At 47.6% G+C, this 22043-nt stretch overlaps 1 protein-coding gene across 7 annotated transcripts in view; it reads left to right on the top strand.

Moving 5' to 3' along the window:
• The window catches only part of Hivep3 (human immunodeficiency virus type I enhancer binding protein 3), a 334231-nt gene that overhangs the window by 268935 nt on the left and 43253 nt on the right, over positions 1-22043 (top strand). For 6 of the 7 annotated variants that reach the window (XM_005410588.1, XM_013507767.1, XM_013507768.1 and 3 more), the window contains one exon: positions 15353-20934. In XM_005410588.1, coding sequence (XP_005410645.1) covers positions 15883-20934 — 5052 coding nt within the window. In that variant the 5' untranslated portion in view covers positions 15353-15882. Of the gene's footprint in view, positions 1-14028; positions 14119-15352; positions 20935-22043 lie in introns of those variants that run through there. The other variant, XM_005410591.2, reaches the window with a different exon arrangement.

Raw genomic sequence — 22043 nt, 5'->3', positions numbered from 1 at the left:
CTGGCTCAAACAGTTGTGGAAGCTGATGAGTCCTAAATCTTCAGAGTAGGGCAGTAGGTGGAGAACCGGGGAACTGTAGACCCCAAAGACAGAGTGCTCGCAGATTTGGTTTCTTCTCTGGGAAAGCCAGTTTCCTCTATTAGGGTTGCCCACTATTTGCGTGTGACCCACTCCTACTGCAGAAGGTACTGGGTTTTATGCAAAGTCTATGGATTTAAATGTTAATCTCATCTTAAATGTACCTTCACAGAAACGTCTAGAATAATGTTTGATCAAATATCTGGGCCCGCAGCCTAACCAAATTGATACACAAGATTAACCGCTACACGTAAGTCTGAAGGACACTAAGGAACATGCCACACACTCAGGAGGAAAAAGGAGTTTTAGGCAATGGGAAAAAGGAGTTTTAGGCAATGGGAAGGAGGAAAAAGGAAGTTCTGAGAATTCTGCAACTCACACAGCCTGGAAGGAAGGCTGGAGATATAGCAGGGGTCTGGAAAAGTGATCTTGGAAGCCATGCTTGTGAGGCCTTAACTAGTGGGGAGAAAAAGGTCTTAAGAAGGGGAGTCATTATGGGTTAGACTCATTTCCTGGGCAGCCTCTAGTAGGGTAGAGGGGACCCTTATTTCCCAGCACACTTAGTGTACACAGTGTGCTGGCTCTCAGCTCCTGTGGCTGGCGGGGTACTGGGAATTGGCTGATCAGCGTCCATTGGGCCCTCATTTAGGACATCAAAAGTTCCATGGAGCAGACATTATGGAGGCCAGAGATTCTGCCCCTCAGTTGGAAGGACCTGTCCTTCCTTCTGGTGTCAGAATTCTGGAAAGGGCATCAGCCTCTCAGTCAGAGAGGTATGATTTCTGCACTGCTGGAGCACAAGTGTCTGCCTCCATCTCATCCCTGGGAGTCATTATGATGACAGAGAAAGGCATTTTTAGAAAAATGACGTCATAGTAGCTCTGCAAAACAAGGTAGGAAGCCATCCATGGACCAGAAATGCTCATAAATCTTAGGAAGCTAGGAAGCCCCTGAGAATGTATAGACAGAGGATCAGATCAGAAAACACGGTAGCCAGACCCCAGAAGTCTGAGTGATTTTTATCCTAGAAAATCCAAGCATAGTTCACATTGAGAGCAACAAAGTGAAGAGCAGGATCAGCTGCCAGGTTCTTCCTCCCTGAAGACCTCTTCAGAGGACCCAGTACTGTCTGACCCCTCCTTGCTTTCTACAGGAAGAGGCAGACAGCCAGGGACAGCCCAAATCCAGAAAATGTTTTCTAACCAACATCACAGGGCCAAGTCTGAGAGAGGCTGGTGAGGGGGTTCCATCCATCTCCCACAGACTCAGTGTGGGGAGGGGAGTGAGCAGGCGAATGTTGGCAGCTGTGCCTCGTGTGAGCAACACCATTATGGCCCTCATGGAGGACATCTTTTGGCAGTGGCAAGAGCTCCTGTGCTGACTTCCCATGCATACTGGGAGACTTTCGTTCCAGGCTTCACCTTTACAAAGAACCCCATCCCATTCCATGAAGAACCTGTCAGGGAAATAGAACAAACACCTCACAGGACTCCTTATGGAGTTGGCTGCTTCACTAATATCCTTTTTCTGTTCTTCTGTAGTGATGGAAGTGTTAGCAGGGTTCATGGCCACCCAGCTAAAGACCACGTTTCCTAGCCTTCCTAGCAGCTGGGTGTAATCATGTGCTGATGTGAACTGAAATGACAGGTGTGACTCTTAGTCCTGCCAGACCCTTTCTTTGTGGACATGATGGCGGAACATGGGAGCCGTGTGCTGTGGCTGACAAGAGCAAGGTCAAAGATGCCCACACTGGGAAGTTACCGTATCAGCTTCGACCACTTACACCCAGACCATTACATGAGACAGTAATAAGCTTCTGACTAGTCTAAGTGCATTCATTATAGGAGCTCAAATCTGTAGCCTCACACAAATACTAATTTACAACATAGCCCTCGGTCATAGATATATGCAGACAACCAGAATCAGTAACCAGTGGAAGAAAACCAATAGCAGGAAAGAGGAAGTTGAAAATGGAAGAAAAGAAAGAGCTCATTCCAGTGGAAACAGAGTTCAAATATTAAACGCTGAAATAAATTATCATCAATAATTGATAGAGTATTCCATTTCATAGAAAGGAACAGGTTGCTAGGAAGATGAAACAATCAGAGAATAGGAAATAATTACAGAAAATTTAAAACATGATTTCTGAGAAAAATCTAGTGGCTACACTGAAATACACAATGGATATGAATGAAGAACAGCTTGGTGACCTAAAAGTTAAAATCAAGAAAATCTCCCAGAAAATAGAGCAAAATGTGAAGGAGGAAAAAATTAAGATGCATTGAGGTTCAGTATCCATCAAGCAGGAGAGCCAGACGTAGAGGCCACAAACAACAGCTAGGGGGAAGATAGGTAGAAATAGTCAAAGATATAAACAAAGAAAATTTCCATAAGTACAAGAAATGCAGATTTAGAGTAGAAAGAGCACACTGAATGTAGAACAAAACTTAGTAAAATAAACATTTAGACACATTTTGGTGACATTTAAGAAAATGAAAGCTAAAAAAACTCCAGAGAGTCCAATTTAAGCCAGAATTTCTCATCAGTAACAAAAGGTGTTCCAGTACAGTGGAGGATACTGATTTCAAGCCAAGGATCTTCTTTCAAAGTCACTATCATACCTGTGATGGCTAATCTTAATTGTCAACTTGATTGGCTTGAGGGACACTGAGGAAGTTAGTAAAGCACACTTTTGGGTGTGTCTGGTGGGCCCTGGAGCTGTGACCTTACTCATCCCTTACTATCTGGTCTCTTCCCCTGCTGTCTGCTTCCTGGATGCCATGAGTTGAGCAGCTTTCCTCCGATATGTCTCTCCACCATCAAGTTTTATGGAGTCAGCCAACCATGAAGTGAACACGTTGGAGACCATGAGTCAGAAAACCATTGCCCCCTTTAAGTTGTATATGTCAGGCATTTTGTCTCAGCAACAAAAGGCTGACTGATACAATGTTTATTGACTTCATTTTTTTAGAATTAACCTATATATTGAATTATAATATAGAAAAGAAATGTGAATGTTATAATGCTTGGCAGTAGAGAAGTAGTAATATATAGCTAACAAAAATCTGAAGGGTGGGGCTGGGGATGTAGCTCAGCGGCAAAAGCGCCTGCCTGGCAAGCGCAAGGTCGTGAGTTCGGTTCCCGGTACCGGAGAAAAACAAAAACAAAAAAAAATCTGAAGGGTGCGCAAGAGACAAGGGTGGAAAGGAGGGAACGTACGCACGTTCCATTGTTCACCGCAGGATGTGAATAGACACTATCTCAAGCCTACAGACCAGAAAATAGCAAATTATATCTAGTATTTGAAGATGGTGATATAACTTCCAGAACCACCAAATATTATATGTATTTGTGGGACAGAGTGAATGCAAGTTGGGGGAAAAGATAAATGCAAAAGCTCCCGAGCATAACTGAGACTCAGTACCCACTGGGGATGTTTTGGAATCCAGGGCCTTGGAGGACATCAGGTCTTTGGAAAATTAGCAATTTTAGAAGTAACAGACTTCATGACCACATAAGCAACATACTTCTTTTTCCCCAGAAATAAGACCTTGCTGGAAAATAATCAGGCTTGAAAACTAAAGCTCAAAAATGCTGCCCCAAATAGCCTGTCCTTGCCATACCTGCCATTACTGTCCTCTTGCTCAGCTACTCTTCAAGGCAGGTAAGGCCAAGGCAAGTTGATTGCAGCTGGAATTTTTGACTTCTAGTATTCCAGCCTGATTCCTTTCCAGCTAGGTCTTATTTTCAGGGGAACAGTTATCTCATCATTTACTTGCTGCCATCCAGTCAATCATATCTGGAAAGTGGGTGCATTGTGACAATGAGACTCATTCATTCACTCAGCAAATATCTGTGGAGATCCTGCTTAAGTAAAGAAATCTGAAGGCTAATTTGATTCATACCCTCAACCTCACCTCCCACTCCTGAGCCTGACACCCTAACCACTGGACCGTTCGGTTCTCTCATGCTCTGGTTGCCTTCAGCATCTTCTTGTTTTCCTCACACTCATCCTCTTCTCTGCTTTGTGCAAAACCATTCATCCTTCGGAGCCCAGGGTACCTGTTCTTAAAGCTTCCCTGGAGAGCCTGCTATCAGCCTGCAGAGGGCAGCCCCTTTCAGTCTGTACTTGGAACTCATTTCTTTCATGGCATCTACCACAGTTTAGTATCTGTCTTCAATTTTGTCTTCCTCCTGACAAGTTTTGTATTTTTCAAGAGCAAAGTCCATGACTTTTGAAAAATTGAGGTACAAAACACATACAGTGATGTAATAAAGTAGAAGTATATAGCTAGGAGTGTTTTTACATATGTATGTATACACGTATATGCATGGATGTGTGGACATATACACATATACAGTGGTATCTCAGCTCACGAACTTAATTGTTTTACAATTTTGAGGAAGATGGCCGCATTTGTGTTGGTGTGGGGAAGGTGGCTGCGGTTGTGTTTGTCACCCAGTGTAGAGTTTGTGAATGGAAGCAAAATTTTGTCAAATGCTTTTGCTTGAGAACTGAATTGTTTGCGAACAGAAGCATCCATGAACCAGGGTATTACTGCACATATACATACACAAATGTAATATATATGTAACTATATGAAGATGTAGGACATGTCTATCACCTCAGAAAGCTGCTTCCTAGTAAACACCCATCTGCCCCACCCAGGTTAACCACTATCCTGGCTTCTGAGATCATAAAATAGAATGTGTCTGTGCTTAAACTAAATGGCATCATGCAGCATGGAGTCCATTGTGTCTGAATTCCTTGCTTATTATCATAACACTCATATTTTTTGTCCATAGCAGCACTTTGTTTTTTATTACTGTGTAATAATTCTTAAATGCTCATGCTGAAATTTGTTTATCCATCATATTTTTATTGGCACTTGGGTTGTTTCCACTTTTTTGCTATTATGAATAAAGCTGCCATGAATATTCTTGTTAGTGTTTTTTGGCAGACAAACACATGTGTTTCTGTAGCATATATTGTTAGGAGTGAATTTCTGGGTCAAGAGATGTATATATATTTGGCATTAAATGTTACCCAATTTTGGATCCATTTTCAAATGATTGTGTCTATTTACCTTTGGGTTGCCAGTATACAAAAGGAATTCCAGTTGCTCCTTGCAATCCTTGGTATCATTTTCTGTTTCACATTAGCTGTTTTGGTGACTGGGTGCTAGATTTCATTTATATTTCCCGAATGAATAATCATATTGAACATATGGATGTTTCAGTATTTCACTTTCAATGATGGATAGGATATCCAGGCAAGACATCACTAAAGAAAACAAATGACTTAACAATATAGACCAAATTGGCCTAAAAGGCTTATGTAAAACACTCCACCCAATAGCAACAAAATATTCATTCTTTTCAAATGCACATGAGTCTTCCTCCAGGATAGATCACACATTAGATTACAAAATAAGTCTTAACAAATTTGAGAGAAGATTGAAATCATATGAAATATTTTTTTTTTACCATAACAGGAAAAAACTAGTACTCAATAGTAGAAGGAAAATAGCAAAATTCACAGATTAAAGAATACATTCAGGCATTGGTCACAGGAAAAAAATCAAAAAGGAAATTTAAAAGTTACTCAAAACAAATAAAAATACAATTTACCAAAACTTAATGGGTTTAGCAAAAGCTGTACTAAGAGGAAAATTCATGATGACAAATCCTTATATTAAAAAAGAAGAAAACTAGGCATAATGGCACATGCCTGTAATTCCAGCACTTGAAAGGCAGAGGCAGGGAGGTTGCTACAAGTTCATGGCCAACCTGGGCTACATAGAGAGGCAAAGAAAAAAGTCACATTTTAAACAACCTAACTTTCTACCCTTGGGAGATGGAGAAAGAATAGCAAACTAAGCCCACAGTTAGCAGAAAGTAGGAAATAATGAGGATTAGAAAAAAATAGAAAAATAATTGGAAGAAAACAATGAAACTAAGAGTTTTTTAAAAAACAAAATTGATAAACCTTAGCAAGACCCACTAAAAGGGGATGACTCAAATAAACCAAATCAAAAATTAAAGAGACATTACAACTGATGCAACAGAAATAAAAAGATTATAAAATATTACTGTGAACAATTCTATGCCAACAAACTGGATAACCTAAAGGAAAACAATAAATTCCTAGAAAAATACACCCTACCTTAGCTAGATCATGAAGAAATAAAAGCCTGAACAGATGGATAACTAGTAGGGAGTAATCAAAAGCCATCCAATCAAGAAAAGCTCAGAATGGATCACTTCACTACTGAACCCGATCAAACAGATAAAGAAGAATTAATACCCATCCTTTTGGACAGATTCCACAAACCTGAATAAGAAGGAATACTTCCAAATTCATTTTATGAGGCCAGCATTTCTGTGATACCACACCCACAAAAAATACCACATACACACACACACCCTACAGGCTAATATCCATGATGAACATAGATTCAAAGATCCTCAGAAGAACACTACTGAACCAAATTTAATGGGATATTAAAAAGAATACACACCATGAGCAGATAAATAAGATTTTCCCCTGTATTATACTCAGTGGTGAACACTTGAAGGTTTCTCTCTAAGATCAGGAAAAGACAAGGCTATCCACTCGTACCACTTCTATTAAATATAGTACTGAGTGTCTTAGTCAAGCAATTAGGCCAGAATAAAAAATTAAAGGCATCCAAATTGGAAAGGAAGCAGCAAAATTGTCCCTCTTTGTAAACAATATAATACTATATATAGGAAACAAGACACCATTTTAAAAACTGTTAGAACAAATTTAGTAAAATGGCAGGCCACAAAATCAATATACAAAAATCATTTGCATTTCTACACACATAATAATGAATTATCTGAAAAGGAAATGAAAATAATGCTACATATAATAGCACTAAAAACAATAAAACACCTAGGGCTAAAGAAGTGAAAAACTGCACTGAAAACTATGGAACACTTATGAATAGATACCTTTATTCATAACTGCCAAATATAAAGAAATGTGGCCCTCAGAGATTGGAAGAATTAATAATTGTTAAAAGATCCAACTACCTAAAACAATCTACAGGTTCCATACACTCACTATAAAATGGAAAGAAGACCAATTTTATAGTTCATATAGAACTACAAGAAATGTGAATAGCCAAATCAATCCTAAGAAAAACAACAAAGCTGGAAGTATCACATTTCCTAATTTCAAATTATATGACAAAACTGCAGTAATCAAAACAGTATGATTCTGGCATAAAGAAGACATATAGGCCAATGAAACAGAACAAAGAACCCAGAAATAAATTCATTTTGTTTATCATCAACTCATCTTCAACAAGCATGCCAAGAAGATGCAATGGAGAGAGGACAGTCTCTTCAACAAATGGCTCTGGAAAACTGGATGTCCATATGCCAAAGAGTGAAATTGAATCATTATCTTACACCATACGTAAAAAAGTCAACTCAAAATGCATTAAATGTAAAACCTAAAACTAAGTTTCCTACATGAAAGCAGGGGAAGAAAACTTGACATATGCTTATTGACCATTTAGATAACTCTTTCTTGAAGTGCCTATTAAACTTTTGCCATTTTTTTAAATTGTGGTGAAATACACATAAAACTTACCATCCTAACCATTTTAAATCCAGTAGTGTTAGATAGCACATTCAATGTGCTGCACAACTACAGAGTTTCCAGTACTCTTCATGGTGCAAAACTGAAACTCTGCACACATCAGGCACCTCATTCTTCCCTCCCCATAGGGCCTGCAACCACCGTCTCCCTCTTGTCTCGATGAGTTTGACTGGTCAAGGCACCTTGTGTGAGCAGACTCATGTGGCATTTGTTCTCTTATGACTGGCTTATTTCACTTAGTACAATATCATCAAAATTCACCAATGTTGTAGTGTGTGTCCGAATTTCCTCCCTTTGTAAGGCTGAATAATATTCCATTGTATAAATAGACTGTATTTTATTTATACATCCCTTGATGGGCATCTGTGTTGCTTCTACCTTTTGGCTGTTGGGAATGTGAACATGGGCATACAAATATCTCTTTGAGACCTTGCCTTCAATTATTTTGAGCATGTACCCCGAAGTGGAATTGCCAGATCATGTAGTAATTCTATTTTTAATTTTTTGAGTTTCACACAGAAGCTGAACCAGTTTATATTCCTACCAGCAGTGCACAAGGTTTTCAGAATTTCTCCATATCCTTGCCAGTTTCTTCAGTTTCTTTTTTTTTTTTATATAATAGCCATCCTAGTGGATGTGAGGAGAGGAGAAGGGATGAGAGAGGAGGGGAGCGGAGGGGAGCAGAGCAGAGCAAGTGTTACAGTGTGTTCTTAAATTGCCCTCCATAGTAGGCAGGAGAGCCTTCACTACCTAGGCAGGCTGTGGGCAGGTGGGCCTTTTGTACCACTAATCTTGTATAGAAACAAAACGGCATCAAAAGAACAGCTAGCAGCCTGCAAGAAACTGAGAAGCAAGAGGTCCAGTGTGGAATCTGAGTCTTCCTTGGGCAGCATTGATGAGACACAGGCAGAACACAAACGGCCAGAAGCTAGGTACCCGACCTGCCCAACTCTCATTTGTTCTTCCTCAGGCTCTTTCACCCATAAGAACTTCCTGGACCACTGCAGATAAATAGGTCGAGTTGAGTTCACAGATGCCCACTGAGTTCTCACAGTGTCCAGAAGCCCCTTTTAATCCTTATGGGTGAAATAGATATAAATGGATGACAAGCCATGTAGATGGATAGATAACCAGCTATGTAGCAGTAGATAACTTAGTAGACAAGTTGGTCACAAGTGCCAGGGCTTCACACCAGGCCCTGGTTGAGGTGAGGTGACCATTGCTGAACTCAGTCCATTTCCAGTCTTGATGGGAGCATCCCTTAAACACCGTGGATATTTTTCCAAATGAAAGAAAGAGAATATTCTCAGTGAGGCCAACCTGATAGTGGAAAGGCAAGCTTGCTGAGAACAGCATTCAGTTACCCCCACTGGGTTAGGGCTTTGCTTCAAATCTGAATTCTGCCTGTGAGCCTTGCATGGCCCCCACTGCCTTGAAGGTCTCCCCTGCGTACATCACCTGATGGCTCAGGTCCAGGTTCTGGCTCTGCTACTAGCATCTCTGTGATTTTGTGCCTCAATTTCCTCAGCTATAAAATGGGAATGGTAATGGTCCCTGCCTGATAGGATTATTGCAAAGAATACATAAGCTGGTTTATGCAGACCCCTAAGAATGGTTCTGACATGGAATAATGGTTCAGTTGTTCAGTCCAGATATGGAGCCTTGGCTGACACTACCCTCACTCAAGTTATCACAGCCACAAGTAAACAGGGGTAAGTCTGGGCCTTTGCAAGTCTGGCAGAGTCAAATTCCAACTGTGCCATTGCTTGGTCTCCACTGTGAAGTGTGTCCCTGCTTTCTATGGGGATGCCACCAGAGATACTGTCCTCTGTAGTGACGTATATTTCTCATTGGTCCTTGGACACTCTAACAGAAGACAAACACCAACGAGTTATAAATTACTTGGGATTGCCGAGGTTGCTCTTTTATGAACAGAAGGTGCTTTTTAACCAATGTGCAGAAATCCTAAACCCTGCCTTGGTCTTAGGGTTGGATGGGAAGTAAAAGGGCTCAAGATAGGAGCACAGAAATCAGTCATCCAAGGGAAATTATTTAAGATCACCCCTCAGACAGCACATAATCCACTATTATTTTTTTTTTCACAAAGCTCAGCCCTAAGGTTAATGTATAAGTCAAATCTGTGTCACTCCAACAAAATATCTGAGATAATCAATTCTGAAAAGAGGAGGAGTTTCTTTTGGGGTACAGTTCGTGGAGATAGTCCATAATAAGCTGGCCCCTTTGCTTTGGGGTCTGTAGCGAGATAGTACATCACGGCAAGCGTGGGTAATGGAGCAAAGCGCTCACCTCGTGGTGGCCAGGAAGTAGGGAAAGAGAACAGAAGAGACCAGAGCCCCACAGTTTGAGGGCACACCCAAAGATCATGACTGCCTGCCTGCCCACCTCCTCACGTTTCCACTGCCTTCCAATGGCACCAAGCAGACCAGGCGTGTAACACACGGGCCTTTGGGGAACATTCGAGGTCCAAACAGCAGCGGTTAACATGGTCCCCCAGGATGACAAATTGCACACGAGGAGCGTGTTGAGTGCAAGTGCAGGTGGCCATAACCAGGGAAGATTTCCTGGAGGACGTGGGAGACCAGAGGGGAAGACAGAATCTGCCTGGGCCGCCCTGACCAAGAGCAGGGCTCACTGGGTTTCCTAGTCATGGCCTGCACTTGGGTTCAAATCCTCCTTTGCCCTTCCTGTCTGATCTGCAGCAACAAACTTTAGGCCCGCGTTTATAAAACAAGAGCGAATGTGAGAAACAATACGCTAACGTGGATTTATGGTAGGCTCTCAGTTTAGGGATTTAAAAATACTTTTATATTTTACTATATCAGGCATCTTTTCAGGAACGTGAAGTTGAGTAAGCTGTGGTCCCTGCTGGGTATGGGGGAGAAGTTCACTAGGAACACGCTGATGAACCCCCTGTGATACAGGTCAGGCTCAACCTAAATAAGAGACCCAGGCTTCTCAGGGAAGTAGTGCTATTTGGCTTACTATATTAAAAGGGAAATTTTTCCTTCCAGCCTAGACCCTAGGAGCCTGGGTTGAGTCTGTTTTCCATGAATAAATCCACGCCAAGTGTGGGCGAGGCCAGTAGCCCACACTGGCTCAGCCCAGCAACCTGCCCCTGACCGCCCCATGGGGCACAGTTGTGCCTCTCCCCGCTTCCCGAGGGTTAGTCGTGACCACAGCTGTGTTAGAGGGTCTTCTTGGCACAGCTGAGCCTTGGCAATCTGGGGCACAGGAAGGAATGTGTGGAAGCACCTCTCAGAGCCCTGAATCGCCAGCACAGTGTGGGGCTCCCACCTGGACCGTCTGGGTGCCGGAGCCCCGTCGTCTCATTCTAGCCTTCTGTGCTTTGCATGTGCTGTGCCTCTCACCCAGCAGCCTCAGCCTTGACTCACTGGGCTCATGGCCCACGCTTTAACCAGAGCCTGAAGCACATTCCAGCTGACCTCCTATCAGGACTCCCATCTCCCCAGGTAAAGGATACCCACCGTGCACACTGGCCATGTGCTCCCACCCACGGATGGGAAGGTGCTTCAGGCCTTTGGCTTCGGGCCACCTTGCCTGGAACCTGTTGGCTCCTCCACCACTCACCAGTGCCCCAAGGCTTTTGTGGCTCTAGCTCCAGCAAGCCCTGCTCTCTTCCCTGTTGGGCTGTTCCAGTGACCAGACCTATGGAAGCTTCTAGAAAGGCAAGCTAAATAGTCTGATATATTAACCAGTGGGGGGTGATGATTGCTGACTAGAGTTGTTTGGGGGCTGTGGCCTCAGTGACAGGCAGTAGGGTCCCTGTGGCCATTCTACAATCACCAGCAAAGGACGTCTGTCCTTTCTCTAAAGGTTTGGGGTTCAGGTCCCTGTGATCTAAAAGGGAAATCCCAAAGCTCTGATTTCATTTCTCTGGTGATTTTTATAGGTGCCCTCAGTAATTCCCTGGAGGAGAGATTTTTCTATCACTTTGGGCTTATATTAAAATTTTACACATAACCTCAGAAAGTAGGAAAGAGCCATATTCTTAGTGGCGCAGTCCCATTAGCGAGTATAGTCCTCCTGAAGGAGCTGAAACAACAGACAACTCAACACCTATTTGTTTTGATTTCTTTTTTTTTTTTTTTTTTGGTTTTTTCACTGGTACCGGGAACCGAATTCACAACCTTGCGCTTGCCAGGCAGGCGCTTTGCCGCTGAGCTAAATCCCCAGCCCCTCAACACCTATTTGTGATGCACCTAAATCCTAATGTTGTCCAAGACTGAGGCCTTAGGTTTGGGTTCTTCGGCATCCGCATCCATGGTACCAGCTGTCCCCACCTGGGGCCCTTTGATTCAAGCACCTGCCACCTGTCAGGCTACCATGACAGAGCAGGGTGGCACAGAGCACTGGCCCAGTGATCAGCTGGTCATCCCCACATGCTGTGTGCAGAACAGAAGTCTGGCCTCAGGCTCACAGGCTGTTATGCTTTGGTGGTTGACAACGCTGATGGGTCGTGTGGCTCCTCCCTGGAGAAACACCAGGCCCAGCTCAGAGGTGTAGGTTGGACACTGACTCCAGGCAGGCAACTTGGAACCAGAGAGTCACTTAATGACACAACAGTCACCTGACTATCTCCCTCTTGCACCCCACCCTGCCTGCCTGGCCCTGGGAATTGCCCTGAGCCCCAGCCCCTAGGCATTTCCCACTTGGCCCTGGGGAACTTGTGGCTCTGCAAAGGAAGAACCTCAAGACCATACAATGTATGGTCCTCCTTGGCCAGCTGGCTCCACTCAGACCATCTCACCACCAAGTCATGCCACAGGGCCCACCCTTCCACCGGAAGAAGCCACACTTAACGATGAGCTAGTGTTAGGGAGTGCTTTGAGAGTCTTTCCTGAGAAAGTCAATACAAACAGTAAGCACAGTCAGCCTTTGTTACCCAACACACACCCAAAGGCCTCTCTGCACACTCCACAGGCGCAGCCAGGCCCGAGGCCCAACCAGCCCAGAACTCAGCTCTCTGCTTGCCACACACTGTGCCCACCCCGTCTGGATTGGGGTGGTTCAGCCCTCCCACACACCATGGTTTGGATAAGTGAGGTGGGGCAGTAGCACCTTAGCAGGCTCCCCATCTCTCCCACCCAGCAGTCACAGCAAGATTAGAACACAAGCTGAAAGGCCGGTGCTGCCACTCAGACTCTAGACAGTCCCTGAGTCTCCTCACTGTGGACACAGCAATGTCCCTGGGCTGTACTCGTGATTCCCTAGAGAGGGACCCGTGGTTGCAGGACCCAACTGCGCAGAGCCACAGAGAATACTGTTGATAGGGGCAGGAGACCAACCTGCTGTGGCCTCTAGCGGCACAGGGTGGCCCCACTCTGTCACCACTGCCAGGTGGTTATGAGGGCAAATCCTACCATCTTTCCAGCCCTCAGGCTCCTCATCTGTCAGGTGAAGGGATGGGGCTGGACAGTCGTCTCTAGGAATCCATGGTGCAATTTCAGCCCCATAGCAAAGGTCCAGAGTTGCTACCAGATGCCCAGAGACAGCACCCATGTCTGGTTTCCATCACAGGGTATCTGGGGTAACCATCTGTCCTGGTTTGTCTGGGAAAGGCTGAGTTGATTCCTGCGGTTCCTCCATAATTATTAGTAGGGCCCCTTTCACCTCAGAAGTGTCCTTGTTTGGCTGATGTTGTATATAGCTACACTGCTGACTGTGGTACACTGCCATGAGATTTCCCTGCCTTCTCCATACTTGGCTTGCTTTGGGAGGGTGCCTTCTCTGCTTAAGTCCAAAGAGAGATTTGACTTCTTTAAGAATAGCTTTTGCTGAGTCGTGGTCTTCCACTGAGAAAAATCAATCAGCGCATTTGCTAACAGGATACCATTGAAGACATAGATTCTCTCCGCATCATTCCTGCCCCTGCAAGGAACTTTATTCCTCTCTGGCTATGTTACTCTACAATGCACCACATCTCCTTTTTTCTTCTTGGCTCCCAGGAAGCTCTTATATAAATGTGTGGCTGAACTACAGAAATGCTGTAGGCTGATTGGTATTGTAGTGTTGTTTGTATCTTAACTTCCTGTCCAATTTACATTTGCATTGTTATGATTTGTTACTTTTATTTATAATTTTATAATATTTATATGTGGTCATTCTTCCATAAATATGATTTTCTTAAAGTTTTAACTTTTTGTAGAAGCAAGATAGAAACAAAAAAGATGCAGAAGTTGTCAACATATATAATTTTTAGCTAGACTGAATCATCTGCTCCTCCATTGCATGTCACAGGGTCTGAGGTCCTCCATTTGAGACAGTGATTTGAGCCTTGCACACTCATTAGTCTTCTGAGCGTGCTTGGAAAGTGCAGCAGGCAAACTTGGCAAGTCTGTGTCAGCAAACTCCTGATGAAAAGCAAGGTGAGGGCACCAAGGGAGCCTGGGGTCAGGGTTCCAGGGCAGGACATGCATACAGAGGAAGAACAGAAGCACCTGCTGCTCGCCCAGGGCTTTGCCCAGGAAACAGACACCAGCGTAGGGGCTAGAGGACCAACCCTGCTGCGGAGGCCTGGGTTCAGGCTGCTTTAAAACCTGGGGTCTTAGGTAGGCCACTGCCCTTCTGTGTCCTCTGCGTTCTCACCTGGCAGATGAGGTGGTGGGAGGAGATGGAGTCACAGTGCCCCCAGCTTTGAAATTCCAGTCCACTGGTGTAAGGCCCCTGAGGATGCACTTAGAGCCCAGGAAGGCTAGACTCTCTGACTTCGGGCTGCCCTGGGAAAGTGCACATACTTGGGGCTCCCCTCAGAACAGCATTGTCCTTGTGTCCCTCCATTTGGCATGGACCCCATTCTAAGCTACTTCCAGGGCCTCCCTGGGGCACTGGCTAGACCAAAAAAAGGCTGTGAAGCTGGAGGAACCTTGCAGATGGTCTTCCTGATGCTCGTGAGAATCAATCAGGTAGCCACGTCTGTGTTAGCGTGTGAGTCCCCATGGGCTGTGGCGGGAGCTTACAGCTTTGCCTTGAAAGCAGGCTGAGGGGTGGGATGGGGAGTGACCTTGTAACAGGATAAAAAGTGATGAATGAGGCTCCCCAGAGGACACTTTCATATCCAGGGCCAGACAGAGAGAGAGAGTCTGTGCTTGGGAAAACCCTCTGACTAAGCTGTGTGTGTGTCCTCACACCGGCCCAGCACCACCCACAGTCCATCCGACCGCATTCTCTTGTCAGACCCCATCATACCCACAAGCTGCAGTTGAGGAAGGAATTGCTCTTATCAGGTTTATAGATTAGGCAGCGGAGGCTTGCAGTGCTCAAACTCACTTGGAGTGGACCCTACAGCAGGGGTGAGAACCCAAGCCTCCACCTGACAGCCCTGCAGTTCCCAGAGCCTGCCCTGCCTGCTGCCACCAACACCCCACTCAGCCAAGTGTCAGAAACACATGGACTTTTGATACAGAGGCCATGAGGGAGGGGTGGGCAGCACTTGGTCAGTGGAGTTAGGGAAAGTGGGTCTGGTTAAGTTTCTCTGGTTAACCTTTTAGAGGTCTCCACTGACTTTAACATTGAGTAGGAGCTGCCTGGGCTCTGGACATGTCACAATAACTCTCTCTTCTCCTCCATGTGTATTTCTTTGTGTGCACTTTTGCCCCATAGAAGAGCGTGATTTCTCCTCCGAGGCCATTGATCTCCAGCACAAGACTACAGGGAAGAAGAGGCTGGGACCAAGCCACCCCTGGATCCAGTGTAATATCTCTTGGGCCAGGACCAGGGATGACCGGGCCATGGACACAGAGGTCTCCAACTTTCGGCTTTTCGCATAGCACACAGGGGACTCGTGGGGGCCACTTGCCACTGCCAACTGAAGCAGTACAATGGCAATACTGACATCCTCCATGACGTTTTCATGGCAGACATCCCAGCGGGAAAGGCTGGTGTGCCTTGTGTCTGCAGAGTAGAGGGCCATGCCTCGCTAATATGAATAGCTCAAGCTCTGATGACCTGCTCTGAGTCTACTTGCAGCCAGTGACACTTGCAAAAAACTCCCAAAGCCGTCTTGGCCTTGGCTTCCACACCTCTTGACCAATGTGGCCAAAGCCGGACACGTCCCGGGGACACGAAGATTATTTGTAAATGCAGCCTGCCCCAAACCTCCCTGAGTAGCATCTGAAGTCTCTCTGAAGGTCATGGATCCTGAACAAAGTGTCAAGGGGATCAAGAAGGCAGAGGGAAGTCCCCGGAAGCGGCTGACCAAAGGCGAGGCCATTCAGACCAGTGTTTCTTCCAGCGTCCCATTCCCAGGCAGCAGCACAGCTGCCACCCAGGAGAGCACCCCTCAGGAGCTCCTAGCCCCGCAGCCCTTCCCGGGCCCCTCGTCCGTTCTTAGGGAAGGCTCTCAGGAGAAAACGGGCCAGCAGCAGAAGCCCCCCAAGAGGCCTCCCATCGAAGCCTCCGTCCACATCTCACAACTTCCACAGCACCCTCTGACACCAGCATTCATGTCACCTGGAAAACCTGAGCATCTCCTGGAGGGGTCCACGTGGCAGCTGGTTGACCCCATGAGACCTGGACCCTCTGGCTCCTTTGTGGCCCCTGGGCTCCACCCACAGAGCCAGCTCCTCCCTTCCCACACCTCCATCCTTCCTCCAGAGGACCTGCCTGGCATCCCCAAGGTCTTTGTGCCCCGTCCCTCCCAGGTCTCCCTAAAGCCTACAGAAGAGGCACACAAGAAGGAACGGAAACCCCAGAAGCCTGGCAAGTACATCTGCCAGTACTGCAGCCGGCCCTGCGCCAAGCCCAGTGTGCTCCAGAAGCACATCCGCTCACACACTGGTGAGAGGCCCTACCCCTGCGGCCCCTGTGGCTTCTCCTTCAAGACCAAGAGCAACCTCTACAAGCACAGGAAGTCCCATGCCCACCGTATCAAAGCTGGCCTGGCCTCTGGCGCGGGCGGTGAGATGTATCCCCCTGGGCTGGAAATAGAGAGGATCCCTGGGGAGGAGTTTGAGGAGCCCACTGAGGGAGAAAGCACAGACTCTGAAGAGGAAACCAGCACCACAGCCGGTCCCGCTGCAGAGCTCTCTCCAAGACCCAAGCATCCCCTCCTTTCCAGTGGTTTATACAGCTCGGGGAGCCACGGTTCCAGCCACGAACGCTGTTCCCTGTCCCAGTCCAGCTCAGCACTGTCACTCGAGGACCCCACTCCATTTGCAGAGCCCTCAGCCGAGCATCCCCTGAGCCATAAACCCGAAGACACCCACACAATTAAGCAGAAGCTGGCCCTCCGTCTAAGTGAGCGAAAGAAGGTGATTGATGAGCAGGCGTTTCTGAGCCCAGGCAGCAAAGGCAGCACTGAGTCCGGGTATTTCTCACGCTCTGAGAGCGCTGAGCAGCAGGTCAGCCCCCCAAACACCAATGCTAAGTCCTACGCAGAGATCATCTTTGGCAAATGCGGGCGGATCGGGCAGCGGACCACCATGCTGACGGCCACCTCCACCCAGCCACTCCTGCCCCTGTCCACTGAAGACAAGCCCAGCCTGGTGCCTTTGTCTGTGCCCCGGACTCAGGTGATCGAGCACATCACAAAGCTCATCACCATCAATGAGGCTGTGGTGGACACCAGCGAGATTGACAGTGTGAAGCCAAGGAGGAGCTCCCTGACCAGGCGCAGCAGCATGGAGTCCCCCAAATCCAGCCTCTACCGGGAGCCCTTGTCGTCCCATGGTGAGAAGACAAAGCCAGAACAATCACTGCTGAGCCTCCAGCACCCACCCAGCACCACCCCCCCTGTGCCTCTCCTGAGAAGTCACTCAATGCCTTCTGCCACCTGCACCATCAGCACCCCACACCACACCTTCCGTGGTAGCTACTCTTTCGATGACCACATCCCTGACTCCGAAGCCCCTAGCCGCAGCAGTCCAGTGTTTACTTCCCACCCCCGGATGCTGAAGCGCCAGCCAGCCATTGAACTGCCTTTGGGAGGTGAGTACTGTGCCGAGGAACCTGGACCGAGTAGCAAAGACACAGCCTCCAAGCCCTCTGATGATGCAGAGCCCAAGGAAAGTGAACCCACCAAAAAGACCAAGAAAGGGTTGAAAACGAAAGGGGTGATCTATGAATGTACCATCTGTGGTGCTCGGTACAAGAAAAGGGATAATTACGAAGCCCATAAAAAGTACTACTGCTCAGAGCTCCAGATTGCAAAGCCCCTCTCTGTAGGTACCCATGCAACTCCTGAGGCTGAGAAGAGTCAGGCAGAGCATGAGCCGTGGTCCCAGATGATGCATTATAAACTGGGGACCACCTTGGAGCTCACTCCACTGAGGAAGAGAAGAAAAGAGAAGAGCCTTGGGGATGAGGAGGAGCCACCTGCTTTTGAGTCAACAAAAAGTCAGTTTGGCAGCCCTGGGCCGTCTGACATTGCTCGGAACCTTCCTCTAGAGTCCACCAAGTCACCAGCAGAACCAGGTAAATCAGCGCCCTCCTTGGAGGGACCCACGGGCTTCCAGCCAAGGACTCCCAAGCCAGGATCCGGGGCAGAATCAGGGAAGGAGAGGAGAACAACGTCCAAAGAAATTTCTGTCATCCAGCACACCAGCTCCTTTGAGAAATCTGACCCTCTCGAGCAGCCCAGTGGCCTGGAAGGGGAAGACAAGACTCTGGCCCAGTTTTCATCCCCACCATCTGCCCCGCAAGGACGCTCAGCTCACTCCCTGCAGCCCAGGTTGGTCCGCCAACCCAACATCCAGGTCCCGGAGATCCTGGTGACTGAGGAGCCCGATCGTCCTGACACAGAGCCTGAGCCACCCCCAAAGGAACCGGAGAAGACAGAGGAGTTCCAGTGGCCCCAGCGCAGCCAGACACTTGCTCAACTCCCTGCTGAGAAGCTGCCACCCAAGAAGAAGAGGCTGCGCCTGGCAGAGATGGCCCAGTCCTCGGGAGAGTCCAGTTTCGAGTCGTCTGTGCCGCTATCTCGCAGCCCGAGCCAGGAAAGCAGTGTTTCTCTGAGTGGGTCCAGCCGCTCAGCCTCATTCGACAGGGATGAGCATGGGAAAGTGGAGACTGCCAGGCCCTCTTCAGACATACGCTCCAAACCTTTGGGCACCCACATGCTGACTGTCCCCAGCCACCACCCGCACGCTCGGGAGATGCGGAGGTCAGCATCAGAGCAGAGCCCCAACATTTCCCATTCTGCCCACATGACTGAGACACGCAGCAAATCTTTCGACTATGGCAGCTTGTCCTTGACAGGCCCTTCTGCCCCAGCCCCTGCAGCTCCCCTGGCCCCAGTGGCCCTGCCAGAGAGAAGAAAATGCTTTTTGGTGAGACAGGCCTCTCTGAGCAGGCCTCCAGAAACCGAGCCAGAGGCCAGCCCCAAGGGAAGACAGGACACGGAGGAGCTACAGCCTTCATCCAGCAAACCTTCCACCAAAAGCTTGTTGCCCAGGATCTCCTCAGCAGCCACCTTGCACAGCGGGCACCTGGGAAGCAAGAGCCAGGTGCAAGACAGGCCCCCGCTGGGGTCCACTCCACCCTACACGGAAGCTCTGCAGGTGCTCCACCACCCTGTCACCCAGCTGCCCCTGCAGGACAAACCATACCTGCCCCCACCTGTTTCCCTCTTCTCTTTCCAGCACCTCTTGCAGCACGAGCCAGGACAGTCTTCAGAATTCTTCTCCACACAGGCCGTGTCTGGCCTCCTCTCCTCCCCGTACTCCCTACCCCCGCTCCCTCCCTCCTTATTCCAGGCCCCACCACTGCCTCTCCAACCCACTGTTCTGCACCCAGGCCAGCTTCCTCTGCCCCAGCTGCTGCCTCACCCAGCCAATATCCCCTTCCGGCAACCCCCTTCCTTTCTTCCTATGCCATACCCTGCCTCCTCAGCACTCTCTTCTGGCTTCTTCCTGCCTCTGCAATCCCAGTTTGCACTGCAGCTCCCTAGTGATGTGGAAAACCGTCTGCCCCCAGTCAAAACCAGCCTGGCCCCACTGGCAACAGGATCTCCCGGCCCCTCCTGCAGCACAGGGCACAGCAGCAACATGCAGCTGCCCCCCACAGCTCCTCCAGCCAGCTCCTCAGCACCCACATCAGCCCCTCCGCTGGCCTTGCCCGCCTGTCCAGACACCGTGGAGTCCCTGGTTGTGCCTGTCCGCATTCAGACCAACATGCCATCCTATGGGAGTGCAATGTACACCACCCTTTCTCAGATCTTGGTCACACAGTCCCACGGCAGTTCAGCCAGTGCACCCCTTCCCAAGGGTGAGGAGCCCCCATCCAAGGGGTTGACTGTGTGTGGGGCAGATATGTATGAAGCTGGGCCTGGACCGTCTGGGTTAAGTGAAGAGCAAAGCAGAGGTTTCCAGACTCCGTACCTGAGAGTGCCTGTGACATTGCCTGAAAGGAAAGGTATGTCCCTGTCATCAGAGGGTGTCTCAAGCCTGGAGGGAAGTTCATCGACTGCAGGAGGAAGCAAGCGAGTCCTTTCACCAGCTGGCAGCCTTGAACTTACTATGGAAACCCAGCAGCAAAAAAGGGTGAAGGAGGAGGAGGCCTCCCAGGCAGATGACAAACTTGAGCTGGTGAAACCTTGCAGTGTAGTGCTGACCAGCATGGAGGATGGGAAGAGGACAGAGAAATCCCACCTGGGAAGCCAGGGCCAAGGCAGGAGGGACCTGGAAGCACCATCCAGCCTGTCCTTGAATCCAACTGACCCAAAGGAGATTCCTTCCGTCCCTCACCCCACATTGCCCCATGGGACAGCCCCAGGCTCAGAAGCTTTGAAGGAATGCACCCAGCCATCTGGCAAACCTCATCGAAGAGGATTGCCCCCACTGAGTGTAAAGAAAGAAGATTCCAAGGAACAACTAGACCTCCCTTCCCTGGCACCTCCCAGCTCTCTGCCTCTGTCCCCCAGACCAGCCAAATTGCAAGAAGGTACGGACTCAAAGAAGGTACTGCAGTTCCCCAGCCTCCACACGACCACTAATGTCAGTTGGTGCTATTTAAACTACATTAAGCCAAATCACATCCAGCATGCAGATAGGAGGTCCTCTGTTTACGCTGGTTGGTGCATAAGTTTGTACAACCCCAACCTTCCAGGGGTTTCCACTAAAGCTGCTTTGTCCCTCCTGAGGTCTAAGCAGAAGGTGAGCAAAGAGACATACACCATGGCTACAGCTCCACATCCTGACACAGGAAGGCTTGTGCCATCGAGCTCCCACAAGCCCCGCATGACAGAGGTAAGTTCAACCTTGTTTTTCTTCTCACTACCAGTTAGCAAAAGTTTTTGCTGAGCTTTTAAAGCCACACTGTCTTCCAGGGAGGCAGCTGTGGCTGGTCGCATTACAAGGAAATATGTTTATTGAGTTTCTTTATGAGTGTGCCCCTCATATTATTGAAATAGATACACCTCTATAAAGTTAGCTATGAAGTGATCCGGCTTTTTATATGAGCTTCCATGTAAAATTAGAGATACAATCTCAGCAAGGAGAAAAAATGATTCTCTAAAAGACAGAGTTGGAAAACCTGGTTGATGGGACTGCCTATAGCAACTGTAGAACTTTCTATCTATGCTTTATCATATGACTCTCCCTAATCTTATTAGTCTTTTCCTGCTTTGTTAAATCCCCTATATATGCTATTTACATTCTCAAGTGCCATTTAATATCTTCCCATTTCCAGACATTCTAGCATTTGACACAGCCACTCCAGAAATGCCCCTCCTTTCTTTTCTGTGAGCAGGATGACAAATAAAGTTTAAGCTTCAGTGTTTTTCTTTACCTGTGGAGGCCAATGTCACTCTCTGTTGGACCCATCTGTGCTCTGTAGTAGTGCTAGGCCCTCACTAAGGGCTCATATTTATTCCTGGCTATATGAGGAGTTATTAAATGAATTGGTCCCTTGTAAGTTCAATAAGATTGAAATTCAATTATTCTAGATTTATATTAGACAGAAGACACCTCCATACGTTGAGGCTTCAGGCCATGATGTGTTGTGCTGACCTGGCATTTGCAGAATGGCAATGGGTCTTGTTTGTTAGCAGCCTTCCTGTGCCAGGCACTGTGCTGGGCCTCAAATCCAATCCATGCTCACTTCCTCCTGTGAGGTGGCATTACATTCTAAATTCTGTAGGTGGGGAACTAAGGGCCAGAGGCTGAAAGAGTGCCAGGGGATGGAGGTCCAGTTGTTCCTTGGAATCTTCTTTCTTCACACTCGGTGGGGGCAACCCTCTTTGGACAATGGCAAATGTTTGCAAACCTGGAATTTGAGCCCAGATCTACCTGACTCCAAAGAGTCTATTTTTCCTTCTAATTATTTGAAGAAAGAGAATCTTGAAAGGTGATTGCAA

Source organism: Chinchilla lanigera, unplaced genomic scaffold, assembly GCF_000276665.1.
Source record: "Chinchilla lanigera isolate Chin_1 unplaced genomic scaffold, ChiLan1.0 scaffold00136, whole genome shotgun sequence".
Lineage (NCBI taxonomy): Eukaryota > Metazoa > Chordata > Mammalia > Rodentia > Chinchillidae > Chinchilla > Chinchilla lanigera.
The sequence above is the reverse complement of the archived record's forward strand: the minus strand, read 5'-3'. Positions and strand labels throughout refer to the sequence as shown.